This window comes from Sabethes cyaneus, chromosome 3 (assembly GCF_943734655.1).
Source record: "Sabethes cyaneus chromosome 3, idSabCyanKW18_F2, whole genome shotgun sequence".
Classification (NCBI taxonomy): Eukaryota; Metazoa; Arthropoda; class Insecta; order Diptera; family Culicidae; genus Sabethes; species Sabethes cyaneus.
Window position 1 is genome coordinate 168492438 of NC_071355.1, and position 16922 is coordinate 168509359.

At 38.9% G+C, this 16922-nt stretch overlaps 1 protein-coding gene across 1 annotated transcript; it reads left to right on the forward strand.

Annotated features, from left to right (window-relative positions):
* The first annotated feature begins 4863 nt into the window (after positions 1-4863).
* On the forward strand, positions 4864-16904 carry LOC128743509 (kelch-like protein 17). The gene is made up of 8 exons (XM_053840105.1): positions 4864-5049; positions 5243-5339; positions 5588-5709; positions 5802-5916; positions 10910-11016; positions 15577-16052; positions 16122-16634; positions 16694-16904. The coding sequence occupies exons 1-8, from the start codon at positions 4951-4953 to the stop codon at positions 16902-16904; spliced, it is 1740 nt and encodes a 579-aa protein (XP_053696080.1). The 5' UTR covers positions 4864-4950.
* Positions 16905-16922: the final 18 nt, after the last annotated feature.

The following is a 16922-nucleotide window of genomic DNA, read 5'->3' on the forward strand; positions in this document are numbered from 1 at the left end:
GTTACTTGCATTATGAGAATTTTGAATGAGAATCAGCTAGTAAATAAATAAAACTACCAAAAAACTTTATTTACGAACGCTATTCATTAGAGCGAAATAAGAATATGATGTTTTCAAAATCTGAAAAAAAGCATTTTGTTAAACGTTGAATTAAAAATAAAATACAGATATGAAACTTGATCTTACCCATAAAAAGGTCGAAAATGACAGTGAAAATTTGAAAATGAAACCGGGTTCCAGTTGCACGCATTTTTTGACTCTAAAAACGAGAAAGCTGGATGCGTTTGGAGTAATATTACGATTTTTCAACCATACCTTAGAAGAAAAAATAAGAACACCTTAGATGTCACCAAATTGAACCCAGTAAAATTACTAAACATAGCTCTCTCAGTTAGCTTGTCACTCTGCAAAAAGAGAAAAAGTGAAACTACAGAAACAATAGGTGATCGACCGAAAAAAATCGTCTTTTACCGAATCAGAAATGTTATCACCAACTAAGCAATACAGAAAAATTTGCCACATCATTGTTAACAAATAGGACAATGCAGAGAACATTCCCACGAAATCCTTTCCTTCGACCAATAGGAAACCTGTCATACAAATAATAATCACCGAAGCGATCACCTGAGCAAATATTGAGAGACTAAAAATGTCAATTATTTCATGCTGAAATCTGTAAATATTAGTAACTTACTTTAGTTGAATTAATTTAATTAAATAATGTTATAAATACCTCATTAGGTCTCTATGAAATATAACGAGTTCAACTAAATCACCGTAAGGATTTCCATGTAACATAGTAAGAGTGACAATATCTTTTTCTTTCTCTTTCATTTCTTGACATAAATCACACTGATTGAGGCAAAAATCATTCCTTTTCCGATGATTTCGAATGCCGAGGCCGGACGGAAAAAATCCTACCTTAAATAGAATAAAACATTTCAAACCAACTATTATAAAAAAACACCAAAACATTTTCATACCTTACTAACTAGTATTCCAAGACGTTCAAACTGCCCATGAACCTGAGCTATTATACCAGTTACCAATGTGTCAGTCGAGGCATTCCAACTAGCACTCATCAAAATACCGAATATTTGGTATATAAAAAGTATTCCATACAATAGTGACGAGTTGCTGTAATCAAATGGATACCAAGCTGGTAGTGGCAAGCTTCCATCTGCCTTTAACATTGGTACAATAGCCCAGAAAAGGATCGTTCCATACGCAACAATTATGAAAAACACTATAAGAATCCAAGCTTTGGTCATCTCCTTTGTAACCACTCTATAATTAAAAAACTCTTAGCGCAATCAAATCAAAGTACTCAAATATTTAGATATTATACATTCTTTCGGCATCGCTTTTCGGGTTGTACAGTTCACACGTCAACTTTCGTAGGCATTTTTGAATGCGATTTATTTTCATATTGAATATTTCCAACTTAAAAATGAGTGTTATTTGGGTCATTAACAAAAACAGAGCTTGAGCCACTCCCTGCAAAAATATTTTATTAAATACTTGCTTCTTCTGAACTGGTGAAATGTCAATACCAACCAGCAAGTCATCGACGTCAAGAAAAAACAACATTTGCGTTAATGTGTACAGATGCAGAAAGATTATACGAAAACACCAACTGTAAACACGATAAGCTACCAATTGCATCCAGGATCCATCTTCCGGTGGCCACATACCGACAAACTTCAAAAGTGACAATTGTATCCTAAAACACTCGAGACGATTCTCGGGATTCCATTCTTTCCAGAAGAAAAATCGCCGTAAAATAAATTTGACTATTTCCATGGCGAACGCAAGTTTTTCAGTCTACTTCCAAGGACCATTTGAAAGCCAGAAATCAAAAATTGTTCAGTTTAAACCTATTTCCCTATTCTAGGGGGCGGAACTAGAACTGATTTAATTGATGTTTTCTTTTTTCATTTGATGCAACCAGCATTTAAAAAGTATGGTTAAATTACGAAGTGTTTATATTTCATAAGAGCCCGAATACCGAGCAGTCCATCATTATCAACTCACCACATCCACCCAAAACTGTGCACTATAATTAAATCAACTTCTTAAGCATATCATGGCTTGCATTTGGCGTTCTGTTACGGGCAAATATATTAATTATCATTCAATTTCTTTACATTTTTCAAAGCATGCGTACTGAACAAAATTTCGGTATCTACTAGTGACAAGTAGAGATTGAATTAAGTTCTTTTTACACCTATCGGGATTAAATTTTGTTGAAGCCAGTATATTTTTACGCTGTTCTACAAAATTCACTATTCTTAATCTTTACGTCCCCAACATCAAAAATGAAGGTACTTTCAGTTACACTTTTGGCTCTATCTCCACTGATTTTTAATGGATTTTTATACAACTAGTCTTAAAAGAACCACATTAGACTGGCCTTTAATGAAAAAATATGCTGGTAAATTACGGTTCCATTTTCCCGGAGATATAACTCAAAAGTGGTCATTTGCAATTCTCTTCGAAAACATGGCAAATGGGATATCAAATCAAAGGATTTTTCAACACGAGCTCTTTAATGGACATTTGGATGTATTTTGAGTCGATCTGAACATTCCGGAACATCGAGCATTGGTTCTACCGGAACTCAAAAGTGGCCATTTGGAGTTCTCTTCGAATTTTTCGGTTTTTGTTGAAGAGAACCGCTTTCGTCGCGCTGTCGTCTGGTATCCCTACGACGTGTCCGATTTACCCTAACCTACCAACTTTTACCAGATAAACAATTGGAATCTCTCCAAGGAGTGCCTATAGCTCATGACTCATATGCCTCCGCCACTCTCCGCTCGAACACGGCAAGCGCATATACATATGTTCGCCGTGAGCAGCGTTTGTATACATTGTCAACTTCGTACGGCGGCGTATGCTTCATGATTGCAATGTTTTACGAAGGGCAAAGTAGGCCCGATTTCCTACTTGAATACGCTGCTGGATCTCCTTACTAGCGTTGTTATCCGCGGTCACCATCCTAAATATGCGACCTCAGCTACCATTTCTAGTTTATCTCTGTCCATGGTTACTACACGTGGGAGGCGCACGTTGTTTCCTTTGAACCTCTTCCTATCATGTATTTGATATTCGACGTACTTATTGTTAGCCCCATTCTCCTAGATTCCATTTTCAACCTAGCGAAGATTGCCTCCGCCATCGCAAAGTTCCTTGCTATGATATAAAAGTCATCTACGAAGCCTAGAAGTTGGCTACTTTTGCTGAAAATCTTGCCTCACATTTTGATACGTGCGACGTTGAATAGTATACAGCATAACCCGTCACCCTATCTTAACTCTCGCCGCATCTCAAAGGGACTCGAGAGTGTCTCTGAGATGCGCACGAAACTCACCACTCGATCCAATGTAGTTCTAATCAGGCATGTCAGATTGTCCAGAAAACCGTGTTCGTGCATTATCTGCGATTGGTGGTCTCGATTGACTGTATCGTATGCTGCTTTGAAGTCCATAAAAAAGTGAAGCGAGGGTATGGTACACTCCAAACATTTCCGCAAGATCTGTCGGATTGTAAAAAAATGGTCCGTAGTGGCGCGAGCTCTTATGAAGCCCGTCTGATAATTCCTTGCGAAACCTTGCTATCGCTGACTGTAGATGAAAATATTAAACAATTTCTTTTATTATACAACTATCTGACTCGACAAACTTCGTATTGCCACAAGTTTAATTTGTTGTACATAAATCCTAAATCTCGGATGACCTTTATCACAATCTCGAGTTTTGCAAGTTTCAAGCCTGATAAAATAAAGCGGATAGCATTTAAATATTCGCCATCATTACAAACCATTTCGCCGAATACCAATTTGCGGAATACCAATTCTCGGTTGACCATAACGCGGAATATAGTTTCGCAGAATACCCTTTCGCGAAAAACCTTACGTGGGATGTACCATTTTAAGAAAAATCTTTTCGTAGAAAGTACCATTTCGCAGGGGTGACCCAACTGAAGGAAAGTAATAGAGGTCAGTAGATCTAGGAAAATAGATAAACAGATCTAGGAAAATAGATAAAAATAGATAAAGGTGATCTCTACGGGGGGCTGCATCCCCAATTTTTTTTATTTTCACCCATTTTTACCATTTTTACCTTCTTTTAAATTATAACTTTTGAACCACTGAACCGATTTCAGGGATTTTAATTTAAAATGAAAGGTATTCCAATGCGCTTTTTAGGACATATATTTGTTTTTACGCGGGTAGAAATTTAACTCCAAAATGCGCAAAATGACTCATGGTTTCAGGTTTCTAGCTTATGTTTTATGAAAATACACCATGAATAATAATCATGATATCACGAACCTCTTGCAGTACAACACAACCCAAAATCATGAACTATTATTCATGATTTTGTGCAGCTTGATATGGAAGTTCAGTCATGGTTTGACAGCAATTCAAACTTCATGATTTCAAGGTTTTATTCATGGTAGCGGAATCGGATTTGTTTCCGTGAAGATATATAATACTGAACTGAAGCCTATTTTTTTAAATTGCAGAAACACCAAACATATTTGTTTACTCGTGATTATATCTATATGGTTCTTGGTTCTCGAACCACATTCAACGGAGAGATCCACATTCAATGCAGCATCAAACTTGAAAGTAGTCAAACATTAAATACATAGTGAAGGTTTTTGCAATTATAAAAATGGGTGAATATGAAGATATTTGAAACCACCTCAACTCAGAGGGCCATGTAAGATTCTGTTAAAAATCGCAAAACCTTTTTTGACCGTCCATTATATTAGAGTAAAAATTAGCACATTGACTAAGCTAATTTGGCTTGATTTAGTTTCTCATTTATTTTTTTAATCATTCCTTTCAGCTCCCCAGTTTCCAATGAAGGCACCAATGGAGAAGACGTCACCACAGTGACCAGTAATTCGACGCAAACTCCAAGCGATCTCAGTCCGCCGAACATGGCCGGTGACGATATGCTGCCACAGGCTCACCATCAAAATCCTGGCCATTGCATAGCGTCGTTCTCGGCCATAAACCGCATGCGACAAAACACACAGGTGAGCCCGTTGCCAACGGTTTTCGATTAGCTTTAGGACAATCGCTGGAGGTGTCGAAACAGACATTTCAACAGTATTGTCACCTCTTCCTCTGCGTGAACTCTGATTTATTTATGTCTATTTTGCATTCGAATTCGCTCGTTTCATGCAATGGGATTCGTTCTACATCGTTCGTACAATCAAATTGGTACAGCTATGTGACGTAACGCTAGAGGTTGGAGGTGAAACCATAAATGCACATAAGGTCATACTGGCTTCGGTTTCCCCATATTTCTATGCGATGTTCAACGGTAAGTGTGCAAAATCACTGCAAACAACAGCATAATTCCGCAAAAGCAATTGCATTAACTGCGTGCATGTTCGAGAAATGGCACACGAGGGACTAGAATAATCCCGATATTTGTCCGGCCGCAGTCGTTTGCAATGAATAGAATTGTAATACAGTTAAATCTAATTAAATCAGTTTCTGTTTTTGATCAATTTGATAGATTTTCCTCCTAAATTGTATTTCTAATTTTACTGATTTTTGTTGCGTTAGACGACATGCTGGAACGAAATCGTGATGTAGTTACTCTGCACGACATCGATCCATCGTCATTGAAGCAATTAATCGACTATGCATATAGTGGCGAAATCACCATCACCGAGGAAAATGTGCAGGTAAATAGTTTGAATAGTTTAATTGTTCTATGCTTTGTTTCATAGTTTGCTGCTTATGAAAGACTAATACTCTATGTTGTCTTCCTCTACAGGTTTTATTGCCAGCATCTAGTCTGCTACAGGTTCAATCCGTTAGGGAAGCATGTTGCAAGTTCCTGCTTCGTCAGCTGCACCCATCCAACTGTCTGGGGATCCGAAGTTTTGCCGGTAAGTTTCCTTGTTTGCTTCGCTAGATCAACACCTTCCGCAGAATTATTGGTTCTTAATTTGATAGCATAATGTATTGAAATCGAAATTCGTATTGATTCTTAAACTTTTTTTTCTTATTTCATCTTAAAGTGTACAAAGTCGAGTTCTAGATGAATAATATGCATCTGTTTCACGCATTTTATAGCACTACCTATATATGTATTTAGTTTTACATTAGAAACGTACTTTTAAACGCGCGGAATAATCTTGACGTAATAAAATGCCGCTCCTGTTAATACACGGTTTTCAAACTCAATTACCTTTTTCTCGAAAACTAATCAACATGTTGGAACAAGCTTTTTTGTTTTGGTGGTATTTGGTATAGGTTTGGAAAAGACTTTTATGAGTTTTAAGGCTTGTAAACAGAACTCAGCCTGAGAAAAAAAAACAAGTCCAAATTTTATTCTTTTAGCAATCTTTTTTTCTTTTCTTTTTGGTCTATTTTTTCTCTTTTCTCAAGCAGAATTTCTTTCTCAAACATATTAATTTACAACTGATACAAACTTTACTACTGAACTTAAACTGCTTCGCTAAACTATTTCTTCTTCTTCATTGAGCTTTTTGTCAAAAAAACTTGTACTTTGTGTAGTAAAGTATGAGTAAATACAAATGGGTGATGTAACTGTTGGTGGACAATGTATTGAAGAAAACTGCACCAAAGGTGTTCCTGGGTGTTAATATCAAATAATAAAATTCATCCATAAAATAACGGGTGGCAACTAAAATTTTGGAATTTTTTCGCGCTCAACAACAAACGAGCTCAGAGAGAAATAAGAGTATGTAAGTGTTAGCTCTCTTTATCCTCTTTTTGTTATTATTTTTTGTTTGGTTGCTTGCCTGTTTTACTAAAAATAACATCGAAACAAGAAGCATTTCGGGAGCGCGTAGTACACTTCTACGAACTGCAACAGAAATCTCTCCAGAAAGTATACGTTACAACATTTAAAATGCAAATATGTTTCGACTGTTTACCATATCCTAAGAGGCCCAACAACTATTCGCAAGCAAGGTAGTGGAAGACCAGCCAAAATTATGGACGCAAAAGGACGTCGTTCTCTTTCTCGTTTCTTCAACAACAAGCCCTCTAGTTTGATTATCAATTAAGATGCACCAGACGAATGTTTGAAGAAAATTTTGATCCCGTTTCTACAAAAACATCATGCAGATAGACAGTACGTGCCTTGGCCGGATATAGCATCATAGCATTACGCCAAAAAAAATGATTTTTACCCATTTTTACCCAAAAACCACGACCCGAAAAATCTGTCTCAGTGCGCCCAATCGAAGATTTCTTCGGGATTTTGAGCTCCTTGGTGTACAAAAATAACTGAAGAGCCACGAATTGCAAACAGTTGATTGGTAGAATTAAGAGATGCATTCGCAAAGTTGACATGACGGCCGTGCAACGCTCCTGTTTCGACATCAAACGAAAGCTTCGCCGAACAGCCGATTACGGACCGTTTTCAAATGTACAATTTTTGCTTTAACAATGGAAGATGTATCTCTAATTTCGGTAAATCAGAACTTCTTCATGTATCTTTGTCTTTTTTGACATCTTGAGAAAAAAATTCCAAATTTTTAATTACCACCCGCTAGTTGGAAAACTAAACTAAAAATATTACGTCCTACGTCATAATTTTGAATTTCTCATGTGGATGTGTACCTTGAAGTTTTTCGTAGAAACTAATTAGGCCATTACAAATATTTTATAAAGTTTTTGTCCTTCCGGTGTTGGACCACAGAAGGGGGGGGGGCGAAAAAAAAACAATTAGATTTTTTTAATCGAGCAAAAAAATATTGATTTTAGGCATTTTTATTTCAAGTTTAAACGTGAAAACCAAATCTATTCTTGCTTTTAAAATATACGTTTATTATTTTCCTGCAAAAATCTACGAAAAACGACAAAAACGAAACAAAAATTTTTCGGCCGATTTTCGGAAATTTCGCTGTTCGAATTTCCATTTTTGTTTCATTTGTTTTATAATACTTCTATTAACTCAACTCGTACACTCATTTTTCGAGTTTTTCAGGTTGTAGAACCCACAGACAATTGATTTTATAAAAAAAAATTTAACGCACACCCTACATTTTTTTGCCCCCCGATTTTTCAAACCAATTTCCAAGGGGGGGGGGGTGACAAAAACCTTTGAAATTATTTGTAATGGCCTTATTTCAGAAAAAATATACATTCTCGAATACATATAAAAATTAAGTGCATTTTACAAAGATATATTTATCTACAGACCATAAAAAGCACTCTACCAAATTATTTGCTGCTTGGTCCTACTAGCTCCTACTACTTGCGCCAAACCTCTCGGCAATTTCCTTTGAGGTCGGGTCTCTGACCTAGTGGACAAACATGGGGTGCAGAAAACTCCAAGGGCAATATTAAGATTTTCTTGAACATCGCTTGTTTCGAAAATTCATATATAATTTTTTGACGGATCAGGATGATATTGTCTACTGCGTTTCCGTTGTTCATCGTTTTTTCATCGTAGGGTGATTAATATATTATGGACAGAGGGGTTCACGTATATATTTTGAGCATTTGCAGCTAAATTAAATGAAAATGTCCAAAATATATACGCGTACTGCTCTGCCCAAATTAGATTAATCACCCTATTCGTAATCTTTTCATGTTTTTTTTTTCTTTTGCATGTTTCAAACTATTTCTGAACGTCTTTTTTTTATTTCCATCGTATTTTTCTCGTCTTTCGTCGTGTCAACTTTCCATCGTATTTTAGTCATCTTTTCATCACTTTTTCATCATTTTTTCATCACATGTTATTTCGCAAGTCTCTTTCAACGAATGTCTTCGAAAGAGGGAAGTAACTTTCGTCGTCTAAATGTTTTATCGTATACTTGAGATGAGCTGAGATCTTTGTGCAATTCGTTGAAGTGTACAACGCGCTCGCGGAATGCTTTTTGTTTTGACGTCATTTTAAACAAAACTTGGCAAGCATAGAAATACTGGCAGAAAGAGGAGAGATGAGGAGCTAACACATACACACTCCCATTTCTTCCTGAGCTCGTTTTTGTTGTGCAGATTGGCCTCGAAAAAATTCCAAAATTTTAGTTGTCACCCGTTAGATTGATAGGCAAGAAAAATTCCCCTCCAAATACGTGGATTTCTATATTGCGGAAATCTATTGCCAAGAAACCGCATATCTTTCGCATTTAAAAGATTGCAGTGAAAAACAAACACTGGTCTAATATGTTGTTTCAAATTAATCGCCGTTCCGTGATTTGCTCGTTATTTTAAACTGTTGGAAAACCGGTTCATTCGTTACAATATCAAACCTACCCACTTAAAATATCTCATACTTCCTAATCTTTTTCATGCATATGTCAAATGTCAAAAAGTGAAAAAAACGAATATGTTATCACTTGTCAAAAATTCTTCAACCATTCCAGTTGAGCAAATACTTTCGGCTGTCAGCCTAATTTAAATTCATCAGAAGGGATCGCGTGACCCCGATAAATCCTGAAAAGCAGTGTTTACATTTAATCCGGCTTTAGCATAAACCTCAGCTGGTAAAACATGTCTGTTATCGCATGATAGAGAGCCGATCCAATTTGCGTGATGGATTGTGAATCGCCCGCCGCATCGTTCAACAGCAAATGACTGCACAATGGAATAGAATCCAAATGTGCTTGGATAAAAACTAAAATTTGTTCAAAAAGTTCTGCAAACATAGATATATAGTTTACTAGAAGCATGAATTAAATAGAAATTAAAACACTTAAACTGTGTAATGGGAGTGCATGCAATACTTTTCATTCAGAAAATATATATCTTATTTTGAACAATTACTTTGTTTTAGGAAGAATATTAACTAAAATTTCAGTCATATTGATGTAGTTTTTCAAACAGTTCACTTTTAAAAATTTTATTTATTTTTACTCATTTTCAATTGTATTTATGTACAAAAAAATTGAATTCATGTAGGTATAAAAATACAATAAATACATTGTGGCACAAACTACAGACTAGGACTAAACAACAAATTTGCCGAATACCAGTATGTTTTACATAATTTGCTGAATTTTACGCAAACTTGTAAAATCTTTCGAGCAAAATTATGTGGCTTTGACCGAGCGCTGGGTAATTTGCTCCACTATGAGCCGGTCAGCTTACGAACCTGGAAAGGCAAAAAAGTTTTAAAGGTGGTGAAAAACTGTACTACTGAAATGAGTATTTTCCATTAGAGAACGGGAAGCAATATCTATTATTACTAACGTTTAAGGTTTTCAACGATTCTCAGCAGATTATGAATCATGATGATTTAGTCATATGCAGTGAGCTTTATTACCATTAGAGCCGATTTCAGAATTATGTTCATTGCATTGATATTTCTGATTTCGAATTTATGCCTTAATATTTTAGGTATTTTCATCTACTATAATGACTGTATGTATAATGACTAGCAAAAATATGATTTCAAAAAATGAAAATGGAAAGTCTTAATGTTCGCATACTGATATGTCACAAATTTTTAATTCAAATTTTAAACCAAATAAGAAAGAGCGAGTTGTAATCGAACACAGTTGCTTGGACTGTAAATGGAACCCAAACGAAAGTTCTAAACCCATACATTACCACAACTTCTACTTCCTTATTGCCACCCAATTTATTGCCCTCCTAGTCATAAAACTAAAATCTGTTAACGACAGTCGCACTGGATAATCGTTTATGTTTTCTGTTGTTACTCTAGTTGGAATAATAATTCCATATCCAGCATACGTTGTCATTCATTCAAAAAAAAAGCTTTCATGCTCATTTGTTCATACATTATTCAGTAGTTCCCCGGCACGTATTCCAAGCCAACCGAACAATATTCCTCGCACAATTGGAAAGTGCCTTCCACTCCAAACGAACGATACTATCTCCGCACGATTTATGCTTGCTACCATCGTGACTAACACACACTCCACGTTCCATTTGTTTCAGATGCCCACTCGTGCAAGGAACTCCACTCACGTTCTCATCGTTATGCTCTACAAAACTTTCAACAAGTTGTCGGCACCGAGGAATTTTTATTGCTAGGATTTTGTGAGGTAAATAAACAGAACATTTCATTTTCCCTTCTTTCAGCCAGGATCGGCGCTAAGTTCACGGACACTTAATTTTCACACAACCCTGTGTTCAGGAAGATAAATAAATTGGCAGGAAGCGTGATATTTTTGCATTCGGTGCCCCAATTCGTGAACCAAAACCTCACTTTAAGCTCGTTAAGCTTGTGTCAACATTCTTGGCACAACCTCAACCGGGTCCAAGTTTTTGGGAAACCTTTTCTCATAAATAATCCAACGAAGTGTAATATTAAATTATCTAACTCGTGATGCTTCGCGCACGGATCGGGGACAACAGCAGGACTGTCTGCCATTACAAAGCAGTACCACGTTACTGTATTTTTTGCCAGCACCGTGCCAGATACGTGATTAGATGGATGAGTATGGGATGCTATATTGCTGTTTGGTATACACATAAAACTGTTGTTAGATTCGAACTTAACGTGATAATATAATCGAAACATATCGAATCGCAAAATCGCTCTGTGCTACTACAGCACTCCCTTGTAAAAGGTGTTAGATAAATCTCATATTTATCTTAAAATCAGCTGAGTTAATTTTAGTAGGATGTTATGATCTATCATAAGCTAGATACGGAAAATTAGGTGTTTAATAGAAATTCTTTGCTCCATAACCAAAGCCATTCGTATATGCTGCCGTTGATGAATCTGCCAAGTTGTAATTATATTGTTCAAAATTCCTGTACGATGAATAAATACTCAAACTACACATTTTCTTCGCTGGCGTGAAGTGCGAATGTCTGTTGCCTACCCGAAAAGCGAAATTGAATCGTCCAATCGTTCGTTTTTCATGCTTGGTGATGCTCAGTTCTAATATTCAAATGATGAATTTTCCAATACCTTATCACTATATAAATCAATTCATCGGATGACATATGTTTCTCCTAAATAGGGTACGGGAGGGTATTTTCAGCAGGATTCTAATTTCAGCCTATTTGCCTTTATTTTCGCCAATAAAAATACTTTGCCGACATACAATTTTAATATGCTATAACTATTTTCTCAAGACTGTAAGTTATCTACTATTTTTTATTCAAAGAGCGTCAAAACCACCTGTTCTTCCACTAGTACTAGGCCGTAGACCGAAAAAATCGATGCCGGAAAACTAGCAGTCATTAACTTTTCGTCGGAGAGCCCAATTTCGGAAGCAGTTTTTGGGCCTAAAAGCGGGTTTCTGTTTATAAATATGTAAATGCTGCATTCTCTTGCCAATCTGAATACACCGAATATATTTTCATGAACAGAACTTTTGTTTCAAACAAAAAAACTGCTTTTAAAATTGGCAGAATCGATGACGACTAAGTTCACCTTAATGGGCTGAAAATACCCTCCCGTGCCCTATAACGTTTGCTGATTGTTTCTTCAGCATGCTAGCTGCATGTCCAGCCTAACTGTATCCGACGATTTGCAAAGTTGACGTGTTTACGCAACACTCCTTCTTCCAACTTGCCACCTAAAATTGATCATAGATTGTCCAATGCTTAAAAACGCTAAGAGCTCGATGGTCGGTCTTTATCAATGTCCATGCTTCACAGCCATAGAACGCCACTGGGAGAACTAGTGCTTTGCAAAAGGCGATTTTTGTGAGGATGTTCAGACTACAGTACCTTAGCTAGTAACGCAAACCGTAAGATGCCCCGTTCACAGCCACTATCAGTCAGCCATTTTATCTCGCCACTCACTCGTCTCGTTGTTGCAGAGTTTATAACGAGTTCAAGTTTCACGGACTAGCATTTCGAGACATCTTACGGTCTCTTCCATAGCTCTACGCTTAGCGTCAATAAGATCCGAAATACATAGAAGCATGGTAAACTTCAGAATGACTTCACTCGTTGTCGTTGTCGTTTTCGTTGTCGCTGTCGTTGTCGTTGTCGTTGTCGTTGTCGTTGTCGTTGTCGTTGTCGTTGTCGTTGTCGTTGTCGCTGTCGTTGTCGTTGTCGTTGTCGTTGTCGCTGTCGTTGTCGTTGTCGTTGTCGTTGTCGTTGTCGTTGTCGTTGTCGTTGTCGTTGTCGTTGTCGTTGTCGTTGTCGTTGTCGTTGTCGTTGTCGTTGTCGTTGTCGTTGTCGTTGTCGTTGTCGTTGTCGTTGTCGTTGTCGTTGTCGTTGTCGTTGTCGTTGTCGTTGTCGTTGTCGTTGTCGTTGTCGTTGTCGTTGTCGTTGTCGTTGTCGTTGTCGTTGTCGTTGTCGTTGTCGTTGTCGTTGTCGTTGTCGTTGTCGTTGTCGTTGTCGTTGTCGTTGTCGTTGTCGTTGTCGTTGTCGTTGTCGTTGTCGTTGTTGTTGTTGTTGTTGTTGTTGTTGTTGTTGTTGTTGTTGTTGTTGTTGTTGTTGTTGTTGTTGTTGTTGTTGTTGTTGTTGTTGTTGTTGTTGTTGTTGTTGTTGTTGTTGTTGTTAATCAAAAGAAGGCCCCGGCAGCCTGTGTTTGATCACGTGTTCAATCAACTCGGTTCATGGCTGGTCGTCGCCAGCCTTGTAGTTGGGCCGCAAGTCAGTTTTGATCCATCTTGCCCGTCGCGTTCTTCTCCGCCCAGTTCCTGCCGGATCTATGTCAAGAATTTGGGTGTTGTCCAGCAAAAGACTACTGGTTTTACCAGTGTTTTATATACGGTCTTTGTGGTGCGGCGAATTTTACTCCACTAAAGCATCTTCCGGAGTCCACAATAATCGACAGGCATCGGTTATGTCTAAGTGGCGAAACAAGGCAGCGCCCTTCATTTTGTTGACGATCGTCTCAATTTTCGGTATCGGATGATCATTGATGAGACCATTCGTGGGTAGACGGTTGGTTTATAGTTAACGGTGATCCCAATACCTCCGTTCTTCTTTATGACGATGTGGGTTGGCGATGCTCACTCGGTATATTCCACTTTCTTTTACTTGTAGAATCCGGAGGCAAGCGTCTTATCAATCTCGGCTGCATACCGGTCACGCAATGCGAGATGTACGTCTCTAGCCCTCGCGAAAACTGGAGTGGCTCTTCGAACTTTCCTGGAACGTAGCTAATGATGCTATCGAAGTTGTACAAAAGCTGAGTTGAACAGGTGAGTTGCTTGATCCCGAGTAAGTTCGGTGTTCGTAAGTGAGTTGACGGACAGATCTGGAAAGAACATTCGGTTCAAGTTGATCTGGTTGGCAAAGTAAACAATCCGTCCCAAGTAACAATTTGAGTTTGATTGCACTATTATTTCGGTTTTGAGCATCAATTTTGGTCACCAGAACCATCATAAGTGTGAAATAAAACCAGCATTGTTACTTGGGATTCGCTCCCGAAGAGAGAGTTGGATTCTCCGCACACGACGTATGAGTTTACTCGGCTTACAGGGAGACGCGACCAAGATAGCGGAAGCAATGACCAGTGTTACTGGGAAATTATCGATCAGTTGGCAGAAGCGAAAACTTCGTAGCTTTGATTGTCCAATTATGCCACACGGTGGTCCGGGGTCCAGCTCCATTTGCAGGCCGTAGCCATCGATTTCGACATCGCTGAGTTTCTTTCCGGTAGATGAGACGTTGAGCATTTGATTGAGGGACTGCACGAAGTCGGCTTCGAAAGTTGGGCTTTCTTGTGACTCCACTTGATCAGTAGAAGAATTCTGAGACTTCTCGATCGGTAGACTTTGGTTATGTGGCCTTTTTTGCCGCAGGCGTTGCACTGAACATTACGGAACCGACATTGTCTTCACAGATGCTGTCCATCACAGGCACAGCCGTTGTAAAAACTTGATCCACCAGTACTATTCGGGTGAGCTTGTGTTTGCTGTTGAAAGGGTGATGATCGTTGATGAGACTTAGGCGACTTCTTTGTTCACGGCTTCTCGTACCCAAGTTTGTTGGTAGCTTCGAGGTACGCGGTGTGCCGCTATTGATCTCTCGAACCATGTTCCGAATCGCTTCCAAGGAGTTGGTGTTGAAAGTTTCCGGGCTTGTCGAGATGTTCTCGTCGCATAAGTCTCATGCTTTGAGCCCATATAGGAATTATTCATTGAGAATTCGGGCGAGAAACTCGCCATATTCACGGCAGACAGCACCCTACTTCATCTGGAGGGCGAACTGCGCGATGGTTTTGTTTTTTTTTTGCCAAACGATGTTCCTGAATTTTACGCTCTCGAAGAACTTATTCCTCATACGATCGAAGTGGTCGAAGTAATTTACAAGCGTCGTGCGTAGATCCGTGTAGAGAATCTCTGCCGGTTCGCGGGGAGTGATGAGAAACCTCAGCGCGTTATTCGACTTGGTCCCCATGTGGACTCGAACAAAATTCCCGTATTGGGCTTTCGGGGTGCAACTCAGGTGTTTTATTATCCAATAGTTCAGTAATCTTTTGTAACCAACTGATGACAGGTTAACAGGTACAAACTGGGAAAAGTTTGCGGATTAAAAACGAGTAGAGTGCATGCATAATACAATTAAATGCCAGGATACGATTACAATCATTTTACTACTAAAATATTTGATGCAAACCAAAATTATCATCTACTTTCTGTAGCTCTACGACTGGGCTAATATTTTCTCACACGATCACTTCGCAGGTCCAGGATCTCATTTCGAACAGCCAGCTGAACATATGCTCGGAGGAGAAGGTTTTCATGGCGGTGCTGAACTGGGTAAAACATGAGCTGAACGAGCGCAAGAAGCACATCTCGGAGCTTATGTCTCACGTGCGCTTACCGCTAGTGAATCGTGAATTCCTGATGAGCTGTGTTGAAACTGAGCCCCTGGTTCGGGAGGATCCTCACTGCAAGGAACTGCTGCTGGAAGCTATGAAATACCACCTGCTGCCGGAGCAACGCAGCTCGCTGGTAAGCCAGCGGACACTGGAGCGCCGCCCCGAAGGTATGCGGCAGTACCTTTTCGCTGTTGGTGGGGGCAGCCTGTTTGCCATTCATAATGAATGCGAGTGCTATAATCCGAAGACGAATGCTTGGATGACGATTTCTCCAATGATCTCGAGAAGATCAAGGGCAGGAGTTACAGCTCTGCGGAAGTTATTGTATGTCGTTGGCGGGTGAGTTGATCTTTGGATGTTTGACAGTTTACTTAGAGACAAGTGCATGACAATTTATTTCTTGGTTAGATATGATGGCGAAAATGATTTAGCTTCGGCTGAATGCTACAATCCGCTTACGAACGAATGGAGTAATATAACACCAATGGGTACGAAGCGTTCATGTTTGGGGACATGTGCTTTTGATGGATTACTGTACGTGTGCGGGGGATATGATGGAGCATCCTGCCTTGCGAGTGTGGAAAGATATGATCCGCTAACCGCGGTTTGGACTTCATGTCCAGCTATGAACACGAGACGAAGATACTGCCGAGTTGCCGTGATGGATAACTGCATCTACGCCCTAGGTGGCTTCGATTCAAGTAACTATCAATCGTCGGTGGAACGATTCGATCCTAGAGTTGGCAGTTGGTCAGCTGTTCCGAGCATGACCTCTAGGAGAAGCAGTTGTGGAGTGGCAGCCCTAGATGGCTATTTATACTGCATTGGTGGAAGTGACGGGACGATGTGCATGCAAACGGGAGAAAGATTTAACTTAAGAGCGAACAGTTGGGAACCGATAAGCCAAATGCATTCCAGAAGGTTAGTAACTTTACAAAAATCATGTCAATATTTAGTTTAAAGCATTCACTCTACCACAGATCAACTCACGAAGTTGTTGAAGCGAATGGATACCTCTACGCCCTGGGTGGAAATGATGGTTCTTCTTCACTCAACTCTGTCGAACGTTACGAACCGAAGCTCAATAAATGGACAATCGTAACGTCGATGTTGACTAGGCGCAGTTCCATTGGCGCCTCGGTTTTGGAATGTTTCAATTTAGAGCGTGGTTTGTTACAAACCAGTATATGACCAGCAATCGTTCATACC